Source organism: Bufo gargarizans, chromosome 2 (genome assembly GCF_014858855.1).
Source record: "Bufo gargarizans isolate SCDJY-AF-19 chromosome 2, ASM1485885v1, whole genome shotgun sequence".
Classification (NCBI taxonomy): domain Eukaryota; kingdom Metazoa; phylum Chordata; class Amphibia; order Anura; family Bufonidae; genus Bufo; species Bufo gargarizans.
The window spans coordinates 680257892-680277635 of record NC_058081.1 but is presented as its reverse complement, the minus strand read 5'-3'; the positions used below and the strand labels follow the sequence as shown (position 1 = coordinate 680277635).

Sequence of the window (19744 nt, the reverse complement as noted above, 5' to 3'; positions counted from 1 at the left end):
TTATTACAAGATTTGGGGCCCCACTTTTGACTTTGCCCCGGGCCACATTTTGTCTAAGGCTGAGTTCACACGGGCGAGATTTCCGCACGGGTGCAATGCGGGAGGTGAACGCATTGCACCCGCACTGAATCTGGACCCATTCATTTCTATGGGGCTGTGCACATGAGCGGTGATTTTCACGCGTGACTTATGCATTGCGTGAAAATCTCAGCATGCTCTATATTGTGCGTTTATCACGCAACGCAGGCCCCATAGAAGTGAATGAGGCTGCGTGAAAATCGCAAGCATCCGCAATCAAGTGCGGATGCGGTGCGATTTTCACGCATGGTTGCTAAGATGACAGTCTATTCACTGTATTATTTTCCCTTATAACATGGTTATTAGGGAAAATAATAGCATTCTTTAATACAGAATACTTAGTAGGTGGTCAATTGAGGGTTAAAAAATAATTAACTCACCTCCTCCTCTTGATCGCGTAGCTGCCGATCTCTTCTTACTTCTCTAATCATGAGCTGCCGGCTAAAGGACCTGTGGTGACATCATATCACATGGTCCATCACATGATCCATCACCGTGGTGATGGACCATGTGATTGGACCATCACTGGACCTTATCCGGACACGCTCGTGTGAACTCAGCCTAAAACCGGCCCTGGGCCTAGTACACACAGTCAGTGTTTGGTCAGTGATTTCCATTAGCGATTGTGAGCCAAAACCAGGACTGGAGCCTCCACAGACATGAGGTATAAGGGAAAGATCTGCACCTGTTCTTTGTTTGACCTATACCCTTTTCTGGCTCACAATCATTGATTGTTGCTCCGTTCCGTGGTCCGCAAAAAAAATATAACCTGTCCTAGTGCAACAGGATAGGCATGCTGCATGCTCCTTCTTCCGCCTGGAAAATTCTGGTAACATTTGGATGTCGTTGTCTAAACCCCGGTGTACATGTACCGCTCTGTAACTTGCTATGGGTTTGTGGTGTGGAGTCCACAAGGTAAATCCGCCATTTCTGAACTTCCTCGGTCTCTGATTTCTCCTGTCCATATTCTTGTGTTTCCAGAAGACACAGAAGAGTGTTCTCCTCCTTTTCTCAGACTTCTCTTGCTGTCAGTCACAATAAGTGACCCACCTCCCCCTCACTGTAAACAGACACGCACTCACTGTATACACACATGTATGCCATATGTACCAATGCATACCATAAATGTCTCCCGTTTCACCTGGGATCCCCATCTTTTATGAGAAATGTGGTTCCAAAACCCCTTTTGTGCACTGGAAGTTGAGTGAAGGATGCCGCAAAGGTGAGAAGAAAAGAGGTCCTAACATGGCCGATGGGGGCCTTCACTAGGCCTCCAGGTGCCAGGACAACTGCTTGGCATGTGGCTGACCATGGTATCCGAGGGGTTAAACAGCTGGGACTGGGGTTCTCCCTGATCTCGGCCACTGTAGGAGGGTATCAATTGGGTGTGTGCGCTCCCGAGCTCCCTCCATACACTCCCATGAGACCTATGATGCACAGTTATGTTTGCCAAACTTTGGTGTAAACTGCGCCAAAAATTGCACAAAAATGTCAGTTCTTTCACTTCATTTACCCAAACTTTCAAATATTGTGGAAGACAATGCAATGTTTAGTGGAAGTAGGTATGGTCTATGGCAGGGATGGCCAACCTGCGGCTCTCCAGCTGTTGTAAAACTACAACTCCCACCTGCTGTAGGCAGTGTGGGCATGCTGGGAGTTGTAGTTTTGCAACAGCTGGAGGGCCTCAGGCTGGCCATCCCTGGTCTATGGTGATCTCTCATGAGAATGGCACACACATTAGGGCACATTTACCAAGACCGGCCCTAGTTCTCTCCTCTGCGCTGCCGTAAGATCCGTCTAATTTATGAGGAGGCGGGGGCCCCGTCATATAATAGACGCTACTGTGGCAGTCCATGCGCCTTTAGTTTCCAGGTGCAAATGTAAGGAAATTTGATGGGGCTAGAGTCCCAGTCCCAGCCCCACCCCCGCCCCACCTCTGTCACACCCAACTGGCAAAGACAGCGCAAAACTGGACAGAAAAGGAGACTTGCAACATTTTTTACATCTAAAAGTGTCTCAAGTCCCTTAGTAAATGTGCCCCACTGTGAGGAGGTACATGTGTGGAAGTCTACCTGGGTTCCCCACCTTTTGCGGAGTAGATGTGGAGGAGAGCAGGCCTCACATGTGTATAACTCTTTCCATTACAGGCTATGGGGGTTACCGACACAGGCTTAAAGGGGTTGTAACTTTTTACCTATCCTGAGGCCAAGTGACCACTGGTCGTGAAGTCACTGGCCTTGGGTACGCAGCGAGAAGGCCGTGGGGCTCACTGCAGGACTGGGGCTTTCTCAAACAGCTGATTGGTGGATCACTGGACATATCAAAGGTTTTGATTGGTAGGGGTCTAAGCGCTGAGACCCCCACAGATCGCTAGAACCAAAGAGAGAGGCTCCCACATAGTGCACTCTCTCTCCTTACTGCAGGAGACAGAATCAAGATGGGCCCATAGGCCTGGTCTCCTGCAGCAAGGAGAGTACTCCATGAGCCCTTCTCTTTCCTAGTTCTGGCGATCAGTGGGGGTCTCAGCACTCAGACCCCCACCGATCAAAACCTTTGGTATGTCACTATGATATATCAAAGGTTTTTTCAAATCTTCAAAGTGCAATGTGCAGCGTACAGTACATAGATGGACTCAGTAATATTCACCTTTGGCTGATGACTGATGCATTCGGATCTTTTTGGATGCCACAAACTGCAAAACTCTTTCTACGTTGTCCTTCATTTCTTGCGTGCCGCTCGGATCCCAGTGAATCCCATTCAGCTTCTCACCGGCTGCAGAGGAGGAGAACAATGATTATTACATGTACCTGAAACATCCGATCTGTCCAAATGATGACCTCTACACTGGATGTCCACAATGGACAAACCCTTGACAATAAGCAGATCACAAAATGTGGGGAAACTTGGCAGCAAGTCTTCAATTCTCCTGCAGAGCCCCCACAGGGAATATTAAGTATTACACATTCTAAGTGTGGTTTAGGCCTAGTTCACACAAACGTATGGCTTTTAAAGTTTTTTGCGGTCCGTTTTTCACTGAACCGTTGTTCCGTTTTTGAGTTCCGTTGTGTTTCCGTTTCCTTTTTGTTTTTCCGTATGCCATGTACAGTATACAGTAATTACATAGAAAAAATTGGGCTGGGCATAACACTTTCAATAGATGGTTCAGAAAAAACGGAACGGATACGGAAGACATACAGATGCATTTCCGTATGTGTTCAGTTTTTTTTTTTGCGGACCCATTGACTTGAATGGAGCCACGGAACGTGATTTGCAGGCAATAATAGGACATGTTCTATCTTTCAACGGAACGGAAATACGGAAACAGAATGCATACGGAGTACATTCCGTTTTTTTGCGGAACCATTGAAATGAGTGGTTCCGTATACGGAACACAAAAAAACGGCCCGTACACTTGCAAAAAAAACATTTGTGTGAACTAGGCCTTAGCAGTGTAACGCAGGACAGGTCCTCCAGAGCTCTTTTTGTAACTGCTCTCTATACTAACCAAGAGATGAGGGCCCCAAACAGTGGACCCCCCCCCCCCCCCCCCAGCAGGGTGTTTAAAAGTGGGGCTTCTAAACTGCAGAACATCTTTAATGTCAATCCCAATACCTTGTGACCCCATATTCAAAATGAGGTCTCCTCAGAAAATGCAATAGATCCAACATTAGAAAGCAGTTTAGTTTTCTGACAGTTTTTTTTTATTTTCATGATTCTATAGTTATTAAAATGATTGTCCAGGTTGAACAAAATAGGTAAAAGGGCAGGGAAGGTGTTAAAACAGTAAGATAACATATCCCTTCTGGTTTGATCCCCTCTGCTCCAGCACTACCGCTCCAATCCTACCAAGCAGTCTTTGTTTCCATGACTGCAGCGGTGACATGCCCGACACAGCATGTGACCACTGCAGCCAGTCACTGGCCTCAGCAATCTTCTGCTGTATAATGCTGAGGCCCATGATATGACGTCATGGCTGCTGCAGCAGAGAGGGTCAGAGTGGCAGCACTGGGACGGAGGACTTGCAATCAGTTAGGTAGAACTTCTTATATTGCTCCCCTCCCTTTAAAGATCATCATATCCTTGATTTTATTAATTAATGATTAGCACACTGAAAATAAATAGCCCAAAGACAAGTTTATCCTACAATAATGATTAGTGTAAGCAAGCGTTAAAGGGGTTGTCTGGCCTAGGAGCCGTCAACTTCCGGCCTCAGCAGGACCAGGAGGTAGCTGGAAGTGGCCAGGCATGGGGCATGGCGGGGCATGGCAGAACCGCAGACAGCTGTGTAAGGACAGGTAAGGCTGGACAACCACTTTAAAGGAGTTGTCCGTCCTTGGAGCCAAAAAACGCAAATTGGTCAGACGTGTGTCCCTGAACATAACATAGAAGGCCTGCCTCTGCTCCCATAACCACTGGGGTCAATCATGGGCCTCAGAGGTCACATCGCGTTGTATGTTACGTCACAGCTGTGAGGTATTATTCAAGCCAATATAATGCTGAGGCCTGTGATTGGTCACAGTGGTTGCAGAACCATGCTGCTTCCTGGTCCCGTGGGGACTGGACGCGGTCAGGAACGGAGAGCAGCGGGACGGCAGACTTTTTCATGTTCGGACGATAGGGGCTGTTGGCCTCCAGGCCGGACACCCTCCCTAAGTTTATCACACACACACACTAGATGTCAGCCAAACCCACCAACTTAGGTGGAACTGGCCAACCCTCTAACATATATAGGGGCCTCCTGACTCCTTGATGGCAAATGTTAGGGGGAAAGAAAGCATCAGGCATGCTGTATTTCATCATGCCCAATCATAGGTTTTCATGGGAGAACAAAGAGCAGTTTGATATGGGCTTATTCCTCTCCCTTAGCCGAGCTGTCTTCTTCAGGGTAACACGTAATTGAATCCAATGTAGACACTTCTGTCCATGGCTCATCTCCAGGGAGAACAAAATGATTGAGCGAAAATACTCATTTCGCCTGATCCTTCTCTGCCGCAAGTAATTTTCTTCCCAAGATTTATTTTTTCTAAGTAATAAAACACAAGAAAAACTATATAAATGTGGTATCTGTGTAATCATACTGACCCAGGGAATGAAGATAACAGGCCAGTTTTACTGCATAGGGAACCATTGTAAAAACAAAACCCATAACATTACGGTGAAATTGGCTTTTTGACCAGTTTCACCCCATTTAGATTTTTTTTCAGCTTCCCACTACATCCTACTCAATAATAAATGGAAAGTATTAAATAGAAAGTGCAACTTGTCTGGAAAAAAAAACAAGCCCTCATACGGCTATGCGAACAGAAATAAAAAAAAAAGTTATGGCTCCGAGAAGGCTGGGAGTAAATAACGAAAATGCAATAATAGAAAATTCCAGGGTCTGGAAGGGGTTAAAATGCTGTACAAAAGAACACCAACTACATTAGACAAGTGCTGTAATATATGAGGTTATAATTAGGGATGAGCGAATCGACTTCGGATGAAACATCCGAAGTCGATTCGCATAATACTTCACTTGAATACTGTACGGAGCGAGCGCTCCATACAGTATTAGAATGTATTGGCTCCGATGGTACCTCGGGACCGAATCCGAGTTCGGGAAATGTTTTTTTACAGTAGAAATTGATTTATGAAGTTACTATGCAAAGTCTCGCGAGACTTCGTTAAGTAATAATGTTAAACAATATGAGATATAATATTAATCGGTATTTAATACAAAGGATGTATTACACTAGACCATCTATAGTGATACACAAGGGCGATGGGAGGTCTGTATGAGGACGTCTAAACCTGTATTTGAAGTCTACCATATATGACAATGTATAAGCCCATACATTAGTAAGACACGCCTGTATCTATGGCATAAATGATTAACAGGGGACAGACAAGGGGGTGGTCTTCTCACTCTCACACTCTGTGGGGGGGAGTTGTTGCTGAAGAAGATGAAGACACGTGGAGCCTTGAGAAGAGGATTCCTGACCTTCAACAATGATCATATTCACGCATGGACAATAGACTAAGACTTTTCCGAAACTACTTCTGTTAGGCCCCTTGCAGACGAGCGTGTCCGGATTAGGTCCGGATGCGTCCCGATGCATTGCGGCAAACCCATGCGAGTAGGAACGCAATTGAAGTCAGTTTTGACTGCGATTGCGTTCCGTTCAGTTTTTATCGCGCGGGTGCAATGTGTTTTGCACGTGCGTGATAAAAAACTGACTTTTATACCCAGACCCGAACTTCGTCACAGAAGTTCGGGTTTGGGGTAGGTGTTCTGTAGATTGTATTATTTTCCCTTATAACATGGTTATAAAGGGAAAATAATAGCATTCTGAATACAGAATGCATAGTACAATAGGGCTGGAGGGGTTAAAAAAAATAATAATAATAATTTAACTCACCTTAATCCACTTGTTCGCGTAGCCGGCATCTCTTCTGTCTTCTTTTGTGAGGAATAGGACCTTAGATGACGTCACTACGCTCATCACATGGTCCATCACATGATCTTTTACCATGGTGATGGATCATGTGACAGACCATGTGATGAACGTAGTGACGTCATCAAAGGTCCTATTCCTCACAAAAGAAGACAGAAGAGATGCTGGCTGCGCGAACAAGTGGATTAAGGTGAGTTAAATTATTATTTATTTATTTTTTTAACCCCTCCAGCCCTATTGTACTATGCATTCTGTATTCAGTTATAAGGGAAAATAATAAAGATCGGGTCCCCATCCCGATCGTCACCTAGCAACCGTGTGTGAAAATAGCACCGCATCCGCACTTGCTTGCGGATGCTTGCGATTTTCACGCAACCCCATTCATTTCTATAGGGCCTACGTTACGTGAAAAACACACAAAGAGGAGCATGCTGCGATTTTCACGCAACGTACAAGTGATGCGTGAAAATCACCGCTCATGTGAACAGCCCCATAGAAATGAATGGGTCCGGATTCAGTGCGGGTGCAATGCGTTCAACTTACGCATCGCACCCGCGCGGAAATCTCGCCCCCGTGTGAAAGAGGCCTAAGTAATCAACTTTTATTAAGACCAAAAATTAATCTCATTATTCATTTTTTCTATAACTCTTGTTGAATCCTGGTTTTCTTTACACCAAATAACGCATACACTAGATTTGGAGAGGATTACCAAATCAGTTTGATATTTTTCATACATATTTATTTTACACTTGGTCATATATTACAAATAACTTCGGCTCATAGGAGCCAATACATTGTAATACTGTAGGGAGCGCTCGCTCTGTACAGTATTCAAACAAAGTATTATGCGAATCGACTTCAGATGTTTCCTCCGAAGTCGTTTCGCTCATCCCTAGTTCTAATAAAAATGAACAATCATGTGACAGATAATCTAAAAATATAGGGGGTCATTTATTAAGACCGGCATTTTAGATGCTGGTCTTAATAATCCCCTGCGCTGGCAGTGGATCTGCTGAAGTTATGAAGAGGCGCCGACCTCTACATAACTTTGGCGCATCCACCGCCGGTCTAAGTGTAAGACAGCTTCCTTACTTACATTTAGACAATTTTCAAACAGGCGTAGAAAATGATGAATGAGACAGGGCTGCCGGCCCTTCCCCGTCTGTGCCACGGCCCGGCGTGAGCGGGAAAAAGTCGCAGATTGCGGTGCAAATAACCTTTACGCCGCAATCTGAGCCAGAAATGCGCCTAATATAGGAGTTTTTCTGGATAGTAATTGACCCCCATAATGCTCCTAAATGTAATACCAAAAAGCCGGAATACCCCGGTATAATATATAAGGAAGACTCAGAAATCTGAATTCAGTAAGATCCACCTAGTACTTGGTACTCACCGACTATTTCTATCAGATGAGCCAGGACCACCCCATCCCGCAGGTCCAGCCGGAGGTCCTGGACGGCATTAACCCCTGCTTTCTTCTTCAGCTGGGAGTTGACCCAGGCGACGTAAGCCTGCAGCTGCTGCTGTAATATAATCAGATATGCAGAATAAACATATTAACAAATGCGACATAGAAACATATAACGTGTCTAGTATAATACCGTACATGGTGGGCATCATAGATAGGAGCCATATAAATGCACAACAGAAACAATCCAGTCAATATGACTGCCTGATGTGACAGACACCAGTCACCACCCCTGATTGTAAGAGTTAGAGGGACCTAGAAGAGCCTTCATTCATAAGCCCTCATCAGTTGTGAGATTCTAATTAACCAAGTCACGAAGGTTGCCTGAGCAATAAGGTTCCTATAGCTTATCTAGTTCCTGTGATGGGAATCACCAGATGAACTGAGGTCACGGATCAGTGATTGTTCTGGTAAATCCTGGGTCAGGTGCACTGTATAGCGGTATAATCGCAGATGCCGAGTCAGCCGGATGTCACAGAATAACAGGAAACTGAAGACAAGGCAGAAAAGATCCATTGTACATACAGTACATGCTCCCGCACTGCTCACACATACCATCAGCGGTCTGTAGGAGTAATAGAGGAACAGGACCAGAGACTGGATGGTAAAGTCCACCGTCAGCCCCTCATAAACCTACTGCCCTACTACTACAATGCGTCCACTACTCACTGGGATCTAAAATACTGCGCATTATTCTACAGATGCAGCAGAGGCGAGTCTGTCGTCTATTGTGTCACATCTGTAATTCTCTATAAAGGCACCGTCACACAGTGTTATTTTCTGCAGCTTTCTGACAAGTAACATGCCTTTCTGATGGTGTTTGCAGTGGCGTTTTTTTTATTTAGTGTCATTTTGCACGTTTGTTTTTCCTGTTTTTATTTTTAACTTCCTATAGAAAAGCCAATGGAAAACAGCCTGGAAAGAAGCCAACATGTGCGAGCGGATTATATTCTAAAGGGAAATCTAACTGCAGCGTTTTCAGCAAAAATAAAAATAAAAACCCTCGAAAAGGTTTTGTTTTTTTCAGCAAAAAGCTGTGTGTGAAACCAATGTCAGGTATTCCAATGTCAGACATTGATGGCATAAGGCTAGGACCCTCTTGTATCTCTAGACTGGGCCCCCCAAAGTGAAGGGAGAGCAGCCAATCACTCAGTGAATGGTGAGGACGCCACTCATAAGCAGTACGCTCTCCTTCACTTTGGGGACCCTGCTCTGGAGATAGGAGCGGGTAATAACAATGGGGGAGCATCTTTTTATATTATTCTATATTGTGCCGCTCCTCTGTTATTCCCTCTGGAAGTTTATGACTGAATTGCCACCCTAATGGTCCAGATGGGTGTTACCAGTTGGGGTGTGTCCCTGCACAGTCTGACACGATCCAATCAGTACTGCCAGTGCCAGACTATGCAGGAACACAAACCCAACTGGTAACACCCATCTGGACTTTTACTGCAGACTGCTGGCAATTCATTTAGAAACTTCTAAAGGGAATAGCAGAGGAATGGCACAACATGGAGTCATAAGAACAGACGCCTCAGAATAATTACATGGGGAATGCAATTAGTTCCTAAACAGACATGTCAGGAGAGGTAGAGGCCCACTTTAAAGTGGTAGTCTCATTCTATAATATTCTAATCAATATTCTAATCTATGGAAATTCTAATCTATGGAAATAACATAACTTTTTGGTCAGTGATGGATCTGACTTTTGGGACCCAAGTGAATGGACCTGTGTAGTAACATTAGTGTCTTTGGGGGGGGTCAGAACCCCATGACGAGTAAGTGACGGCATATCCTTGTGATGTGCTAACTTAGCCTTATAATAAGCGCCACCTCTTTGTCTGTACAGATCACAGTTGTTACTCTCCCCAAACACAGGGAGGATTACTCGCTCTGGTCTGCCATGCTGTATGTCCGCGAGAGTACCTGTAAACACTGTACATCCCTATTAGCACAGGGGTAAAGGTTTTCTTACCCAAAGTAGCAATGCATTTTACTTGCAAATGTCGGCTGCCGTGGCAGGACTGAGGTTACAGCCGTCGGGCATATGCTGACACTGACGAACAGGCCGGCCGTCATCACAGCTGAGCGTCTCTTTTGCATGGGAGAAGAAGGTCTGCGGCTCTACCCCTGAATGGCCCATCTGTGCCGGTCACACTGCAGACATTGTGGCCTCTCGTCTCCTGGGGACGCTCTCCAGACTTTGGCTCGGTTTCAGATATTGAGCCGCCATACGACAATTACTTAAGATAACATATAAAGCGAAGGAAAAATCAATACGAGCAGGAAGCCGACCTGTAACCGCTCTGTATCCCAGTATCTTATCAGTAGGAACAGATGAACGCACGAGAGGTCACCTCAAGATGCCAAAGACGTCTATGTGTCAGAAGCTTGTCACCTTGAAGCCACTTCCTTTAGAATTCAAGACAGGTGGGAGAAGATGGTGCTGGTCATGTGTAGGCTCCAGATCATCGATAGTTACTACTGGAATAATAATGGGTTGGTTTCTCCTAAGGCTGCGAATGACCTCTCTCCTGGTTTTAGAGTCCATCAAGAGGAGGCCTCACTGGAGAACCGTGACCTCTTCAAACAGCTGATCGGTCTCGGAGCCGCACCGATCAGATATTAATGACCTATCCTGAGGACAGGCCATCAATATCAAAATCTCAAAAAGCTCTGTCACCCCTATTAATACAGACACAGAGCCTGGTAGGGGTGATCCTGCAGTCTAAAAGGGTACCTTTCTCCTCACTGTTGACACCACAGTTGTTGATAAAAGGAATAAAAGTAAGATTTTTATCAACAACTGTGGCGCCGACAGTGAGGAGAAAGGTACCCTTTTAGACTGCAGGATCACCCCTACCAGGCTCTGTGCCTGTATTAATAGGGGCGTTCCCAGTGACAGAGCCGCTTTAAATGTTCAACAATCTTGAAGATAAAAAATGATGGATCTCATTTTTCGCACCATGGTTCCCAGAAGCTGCATGTCATAGTTAATATACACTAAGGGGCTCATTTACTAGGGGAAGTACGCTGCTTTTTGGCGTACTTTTATCGCAGATTTGTCGCAAAGGGGATTTGTGGCCGAATCTGCAACTTTCCTCCGCTCACCCCACTTTTCCGAAGTGGGGGAAGGGGACTGGCCGGCCGGTCCGTCTCATTTTCATTTTCTACAGCTGTTTGTGGGGTAGAAAATGACTCCAATCTACACCAGCAAAAGAGCTGGCTTAGATTTAAGCAAGTTGCACGTAAAGCGCCTACGTTAGGTCGAGGCTGGTGCCTCTACATAACTTAGATGCCTCAAGCACCAGGGGACAGGGACTGAGACCGGCGTCTAAACTGCCAGCCTTAGTAAATGTCCCCCGAAATGCTTGTGTTTTGAATGTTGAAACTCGCTATATTGATGATCTGTGCAGGTTTTTACAAATTTACCTTCAGGGATCTTATGATGGACCTCTTCAGTTCTGAACATTCCCTTGGCCTCAGACGGCATCATTCAAGTAAATGCTATTCAATGCCTTGTCTTACTTGTGCTTGTGGACAAGCTAGAAATTCCCAAGGGAACTGCTTGATGACTGCGAAGAAAATTCTCTACTCAAAACTTCCCCGCAGTGTTTTACCATGGGAAATTGGCACGGTTTCAGACGACAAACCACGCAACTCAATTAGGTTGAAGCAATGAGATCCAACCATTTACTTGGGGTAATCAGGAGATTCAATAGTTTTCTACTCCTACGCATCAGCTATTCAGAAAGACTAAGCATTGGGCAGCGCTAAAGAGCTTTATAACTAACAATCAAAGTCCAACGTGTGGTTTTTATATATTTTCTGTATATTTTGCCACAGTAAGATAAAGGATATCGGCAAACGTCTCAGAGCTCCAAAGACATAGAAAGAAAGAACAGACAAAGCCAATTATATGAAGAAGAGGTCCAACCAAGCAAAGACCTCACATCCACCATAACACAAGCCCTCCACGCGGGCACACAAAATGTGTTCTTCTTTCATTCGGACAGGACTTTAGTTGTATTTCTTGGTGTTTAGGGTTTTGTTGACTATTGAGGTCTCAGCTAAGAAAGAGAGGTCAGTACTTATAATTAGCGTCTTGCACGTGGAAGACATCACGAAGCAGCTTATGACGGCAAATATCAGGGACTGCCTTAGAAAGTCACTTACACCACCCAAGCATGCTATGTCTGAAGATTGCGGCAGTCATGGTACTTACCTCAGCCAGGTCCTCAAACTGTAGTCTCATCACAGACCTTGGTGGTATTTCATGGATCTGACAGGATCTGATCCCACCAGTGAAAAGTGTTTGTAATCTCTCTCTACCTTATAGGCAGACATATAGACTTTGTTTCTTCAAGACAACCCACTTTTATATCGAAGATGGTGTGGTGATCAGTGGTTCTGACTTCATAAACCCCTGATGACTTTCTGCAGGAGAAATGTGGCATTACATGGCATCCAATCAACCAAACCGCTGTGCATATAGCACCTGAATGGGCCGCGTCCGCCAGGGCCACTGTCTTGTCCTGGCTAATAGAAAGGCATCCCGAGTAGAAGCGTAGTGTCGGACTGAAGTCACTTGGGCCCACCAGAGGAAATGATTCTGAGAGCCCACCCTCTGTGTATACAGGATCTTAAGGGTCCTGTTTTATTAGGGGTCCATTATTGTCAGAGCTCTGGTACTGTGGTGGGCCAGTCCGACCCTGGGACATCTATAAGGTCTAATATTCTTGTTGACAAACCCTAATTCCATTAAATGTTCTTGAAAGCAGAACTACATTTTAAGTTCCATGAAATATCACAAACCTGGTCTTCTCCTCATCACATGTGACTGATAGATACGCTTACTCCAAATCTTCCAAACCATACATCTTACCTTCAGCAATCACATCTAACCAAGACGTGCAGCAGAGCCGCATACATCACCATTAGCCACACTTGTCATGGGGTTCAATGATGTCCCTGACGGTACATGAGCTACAAAGCCAATGGCAAGTGCGGGAAGACAAGCCATCGATCCAACTGTGCACCTTTCTCTAGGTGGGGGGGGGGGGGGCATGTCCTTTCTCTAGGTGGGGGGGGGCATGTCCTTTCTCTAGGTGGGGGGGCATGTCTTTTCTCTAGGTGGGGGGGCATGTCTTTTCTCTAGGTGGGGGGGCATGTCCTTTCTCTAGGTGGGGGGGGGGGGGGGCATGTCCTTTCTGCTGCAGCTTTCTCCCTGTGACTCTCACAGCTTCTAACAGTACATATAGCTGAGAGGGAGTCCACCTCCGTAGGTGGAGGTGCACATTAGTATACAGATTACACACCATTAAAATCAAAGTATCTCACAATCAGAGCACAGAAAGTAAATTACAAAAGTAACTCGTTTTTCAAGCTGAATTATATGAAACTAAAATTTAAAGGGGTTTTGAATATAGATGACCTATCCCCGCCGATCAGCTGGTTGAAGAGAAGGCCAGGCGCTGTGCGAGCCTCCCCTTCATTGTTTTCCTGCTCGCTGTCGACATCGCAGCGGCGAACAGATGTAATTACAAGAAGCCGTCCCATTCACTTCTATGGGACGGCTCCTTCCTATACAAGTGAATACTACAGAGTCGTCCCATAGAAGTGAAAGGGACGGCTTGTAATTACACCTGCTCACCGCTACGATGTCGATGTTGAGCAGGTAAACAATGAAGGGAAGGCCGCGCTGGCAAGGAGCGCGGCCTTCTCTTCAACCAGCTGATCGGCGGGGGTGCTGGGTGTCGGACCCTGCCAATCTGATATTGATGACCTATCCTGAGTATAAAGACATCTGTCTGTAATGAAGATGCATTAGACATAAGAACGCGCTGCGTGTCTGGGTCTGAACTGTCACTTCTATACTCGCTGCCCCGTTCCGGATATAAACAGCTCTTGTATTCGCCGGCCCAGACGTGGCCTGTTTTCACAGTGGAATAAGCTGATTCAGACGTGGAGCAGCTCAGTCATCCAGAAGACAAGCGCTGTCCAGGTCACGTTATACGCTACAGAGGAGCACATCAATGTTTTAACACTCGCTGGGCACATCTCCATCTGCTCCCCCGCCGCGGCAAAGAAATCGGACGCACAGACCAGGGTCATGTGGGTCCAGGTTGGTAGTGAGGAGCACAGAAGATCTACCCGCCAGATGAGTTCTAATTTTGAGGTGTGAAGACTAAGCCTGAAACATGAACAGATGCAAAGCAGAGAAGGCCTAAGGTCCTTTTTTAGATCTTCCACGGGTCCGTCTTCTCTTGTCAAGGCCCTTTACACTTTTTTAACTCAAAAACATCCTTAAAAGGGGTTCTCCAGTGGCTAAGTTTTCTTTTTTTACCCGGCCAGAATGCATAAAATAATAATAATGAGTGATCACATCGCCGATTCGTCACCGCTGCCATTGTAGCGTTGACCTCATCCCCCTGGTCCCCGCTTAACAAAGGCTGAAAAATGGCCACTCACCCCCCTCCGTTGCCAATGACTGACTGAGAAAGCATTTCTAGACATTTTCTGGGAACTGTGGCAGGACTAGAAAGTGGAGAGGTGCGGGGACCGAAGTAGCATCAAATCAGCAGTGATAAGGGACTGTTGAAAGATTAGAAGAACCTCTGCTCTTCCTAATTTAAACCTTTAGATGCCATTGTCAATAGTGACCGCGGCACCTAAGATGTCTGACAGGAGGAGGGGACTACCTCTGTCAGCGCATCCACCACCCCACCACCCGAGACGCAATCACATGGTGCCAAGAGGTTGTCATGGCATCCAGAAGCCTATTACTCTATATGGCCAGCCACAGGCCTCATGCAGATGCTATAGTATGGCTCTATTTTGTATGGAGGGTATCTATGGCGGTACACTGGGGCTTCATATGGAGATATTGAGATGTCATATGGTGGCATACGGAAACCTGGATGGGGCACATTGCGATTTTCACTATGATGGGTCGGGACGGGTGCTGTATGTTCTACAGACAACACCCAGATGTGATCAGGAGTGACTGATTGTGTTATACAAAAACCACTCCATATTAATATGAGATCGGAGACGAATGTGGATTTAGATGGGCACTGCTCGTTCCCGACAATCTGCCCGTGTAAAGGTGCTGCCGACCACCTGATGAATGAGCGAAACGCTCGTTCGTTTGGCGATCCTGTTGTTGGTGCAGACAGTCCAATTATTGTTTCGGGGAAGTAAATAGTACTATCCAAACAGGGATCTGCTGCCCAGAAACAATGCAGCTGTACGAGAATGAGCGATTGCACTAGCCACCCCTTGTCTTCATACTGTGGAGGTGATCGCTTCCAGTAAATGCTTGCTTCACCTCCTCTTAAGCAGCCGACTGTCGGGAAGGAACGCTTCCTTCCCGACAGTTGGCTGCTCCTCGGCACGTCTAAATGCACCTTAGGCCTCATGCACACGACCATATGTATCCGCAAAAAACGGATCCGCGAGAAATACGGATGACGTCTGTGTGCATTCCGTATTTTGGGGAACGGAACAGCTGGCCCCTAATAGAACAGTCCTATCCTTGTGCGGATAATAATAAGACATGTTTTAATTTTTTGCGGAACAGAAATACGGACATACGGAAACAGAATGCACACTGAGTACCTTCTATTTTTTTGGCGGACCCATTGAAATTAATGGTTCTGTATACGGTCCGCAAAAAAGGAAACGTAACGGACACAGAAAGAAAATACGTTTGTGTGCATGAGCCTTTACTAAGGGATCTTTGAGATCACATGAGTGTTTGTGGCGGCCCTATTATAGCCATGTACATAATACAGACACGTATGTGAGCAGTTGCCGATACCGCTTTAAGATATAACCGTAGATTTCAGGAACCCGTTAGCCATTTTTATTTAGTAGCCAGGCAACAACAACGCCGTTGCATCAATTAATAATAACCCTAAGACTACCTACACATGGACTACCTACAGTTTTTAAGTGCAGACTCCTGTGCAGAAATACCGCAGCATAATACAGTACCAGCAAAGTGTACAAAAATCTCACATACAGTTTGTTTTTTTGCTGACCGTGCCTTGTGGATTTTGAAATAGGCAGCATGTCAATTATGTTTGTGATTTCTGGCGCAGATTTCAACCTTTTCAATGGAAGAGTGAGAGCTGCGGCAAAACCGCATCAAATCTACACCAAAAAATACCAAATAGCAGATACGGTTTTTGGTGTGAATATGCACAGAAATCTACACTTTTGAAATCTGCTCTCGTGTGCTGTGCAGGTACCCTAAAAGTTTGGCTGCCCACACCCTGTAGATATGCAGCTATCCCTTACAACCCCTCGCAGCCCCCGTACATCGGAGAAAGACCCTGTCAGACACCCTTGAGAGAAAGTTGGAAGGCCCCCATACACATAAAAGGGTTACGGTTTGCTGAAATCCTCCTGCCTAAACATTGGGCGCTGTAATAGGACCCAGCCATGACTTCATCTCGCTTTCCCTTGGGTCCTGTTCTTCATGGGAACCAGTAAGAGATCACGCTGCATTCTCGAATGTAACCATAAGAATCAGTCAATAGCAACAAATAAATACCAACGTAACCCTTAGACGACCGCTATTTAAATATGGCACCTGCTTGCCAGCACAGCAAGCACCATTGCCGCTGGGTTTCTGCTGTTTCAAACAGCAGAGGCCAAGGGCTAATGACTGCAATCGGCGATAATGCCGATTGCAGACATTTAATCCTTTCCAATCAGAAGGCTGAAAACCAGGAAGCACTGCACTTCCAGGCCTGCAACCCCAGGCGGCGATCGAGGGAGTCGTGTGTTAGCACTGATGTGCTGGGTCTCTGAAGAAACCCAGTGTAGCAGAGCTGTAGTTTCTATAGAGGCCTGCAGGTGGAAGCACTCCACAGGATAACAGCAAATAGGGCATACAATGCAGTGCTAATACACTGCAATATAATCTAAAAGCGATCTGAAGATACCATATTCTAGCCTCCTAGGGCTAAATTAACAATAAAAAAATAAACATCATAGACATTGCTGTGTCCTAAAATGTCCAAACTTTTAAAACATAAACGTATTTATCCTGTATGATGAACGCCGTAACGGAAAACAAATCTAAATGATTCACCACTTTTTCGCTGCTTCACTTCCCCCGAAAAATGGAATAAAAAATTATCAAAAAGTCACACACACTACAAAATAGTATTAATAAAAAAATGAGCCTTCACACAGCTCCGTAGACATAACTATAAAAAAAGTTATGGGGGTCACAATATGACGATGAAAAGAAAAAAAATATTTTTAGTTTTTGGGGGGGGGGGGGGTTTATCAGTAAAATAATAAGAAACTATATAAATGTGCTATCATTGTAATAGTATTAACCCAGAGAATTAAGGTAACAGGTCAGTTTTTCCACATAGGGAACGCCGTAAAAACTAAGTTTTTTTGCATTTTTTTCAATTACATCCTATTTGGATTTTTTTTTCAGCTTCCCACTACATCGCATGTTACACTAAATGATGCCATTAAAATGTACAACTTATCCAGCAAAAAAACAAACAAGCCCTCACACGGTTATGTGAATGGAAAAAATGGCTCCGGAAAGGCAAAAAAAAAATTCTTATGCAAAATTAAAAGTCCTCCAGGGCATAACTGCTGGAACAATGTGACATCACAGCTGTGTTTCTGTTAGGTGAGAGGCTGTGACATCACAACTGTGTTTGTTAGATGAGGGGCTGTGACATCACAGCTGTGTTTCTGTTAGGTGAGAGGCTGTGACATCACAACTGTGGTTCTGTTAGGTGAGGGGCTGTGACATCACAGCTGTGTTTCTGTTAGGTGAGAGGCTGTGACATCACAACTGTGGTTCTGTTAGGTGAGGGGCTGTGACATCACAGCTGTGTTTCTGTTAGGTGAGGGGCTGTGACATCACAAGTGCATTTCCATCAGCCAAGCACTTGTGACAATACAAGCAGGATTCACTGAGGTAAACGTCTGTCAGTGTCTGTGACATCACAATTGTATTAAAGTAAGGTAAACCGCTGTGTTAATAACGGGTAACATTCTGTGATATCGAAACCAGTTTTTGTCAAGTAAGCAACCGTGACAACACAGGTACATTTTAGTCAGGTAAGTACTGTAGCTATGACATCACAACTTCCTATCTGGTAGCTGCTGTGGTATACAAAAAACCAATACTGGGAGGAGAAGCCTCACAGGGTAGGGGGGGCACCGGACTCCACAGAAGAGTGCACACACTCTGGATGATGATGTCACCGCCAGACAGCACATGATTCACCGCTGGGAAGACATGAGACCACAGGAAAAAATTATCTCCGTCTAGAATCAGGTTCTTGCTATAGTCATGGGATTTGCTCAAGGCTCATTTATACTGCATCCACAGTACGGACAGCATACAGCTCCATTGATTTTAGGCACAGTTCACAATTTAGTTATTTGGTCAGTTATTTCCATCAGTTATTGTGAGGCAAAACCAGATGTGGGTCCAACACACAGAACCGGTGCAGATCTTTCCATTACACCTGATCTCTGTGGAGGCTTCACTACTGGTTTTGGCTCACAATCACTGATGGAAATAACTGACCAAATAAGTTATGTGTGAACTTGGCCTTAGTGTGTTTGTTCAGACAGTAGGTCCATTTTGAGGACCAAACAGGCCCACAGAACTACAGGTCCCTCAAAACCATGCTATCCATGTTCGTTCTGCATTTCATGGACTATTGATAGCAGACGCTCGGATGATGTGAATACGGATGAAACACGGAGGACAAAAATGGACACAAGAACCATAAATGGACCCTTCACTGACGTCAAACGGACATGGACGTGTGAATAAGGCTTAAGACATGTCAACAACCATGTGAGGTTCCGCTTTGACCTGAAGTAATCTCCTGATCTATATGGGAACGGTGATGAATAAACCTAATCCGTATTTACTTGAATTAGAGTAACGTGATTATTGCTGGGCAAAGCGCTCACTGGTGAATGCCAGGTTACATCATCTACAGATGAATCGGGCCCCAGCCCTGGATGGTCTCCTTCCCTTTTCCTACTGGACGATGAAACCCATGCAGGTCTTCCCTCTCCACAAGAACTGCATTATTACCATAGAGAGGGGTACAGTGGTCGCGGAAATGGCGCAGAGGGGAAAATACACAGGGGCACTTGTCTTGGATCAAAAATGCCAACATTATACTGTCCAATATACTGTCCAATTTCATGTTTGCTATGGGGGCATAAAACCTGCAGAAAACACCAGGCATATGCCAGTTACACCAATGATGGTGCCGACAACAACTGGAAAAATACCCAAACACAAGAAAGCGGTGTTGTCAGCAAATGCTCTAAATCTGCCTCCATGGCGGTCTGATATCAGTACTGTATGGACAGCCTCAGGCTACTTGAAGGTTCCTATTCATTTCCATTCTTGATCAACTAGCTCAAGATGGTTTAAAGAAGACCTGTCACCTCTCCTGACATGTTTATTATAATCCTCACCACGGCAGACAGGTCCCCACCATAACTGTTTAACGACCAAAGTCAACCCCCGAAATCCTGCATGCAGAACAGCCAGGTGACAACGCTAGCAGCACACCAGGGTTGTCACCCACCTCCCCTTAATTTGGTTTCTAGGCAACATATCTGGACATTAAAGTACATGTATTCCCATCGGAGACATATATATCGATAGGATATATCATACACGTCTGATTGCTGCAGGTCCCACTGCTAGGACCCGCTCCTATCTCCAGGATAGAGGACCGATGTG

At 45.4% G+C, this 19744-nt stretch overlaps 1 protein-coding gene across 3 annotated transcripts in view; it reads right to left on the bottom strand.

The window, feature by feature from the left end:
* Window positions 1-19744, bottom strand: part of DIXDC1 (DIX domain containing 1) — a 102813-nt gene that overhangs the window by 62702 nt on the left and 20367 nt on the right. For 2 of the 3 annotated variants that reach the window (XM_044278480.1, XM_044278482.1), the window contains exons 2-3: window positions 7906-8035; window positions 2725-2850 (exon numbers count right to left, since the gene is read on the bottom strand). In XM_044278480.1, coding sequence (XP_044134415.1) covers window positions 2725-2850; window positions 7906-8035 — 256 coding nt within the window. The remainder of the gene's footprint in view (window positions 1-2724; window positions 2851-7905; window positions 8036-19744) is intronic. The other variant, XM_044278481.1, reaches the window with a different exon arrangement.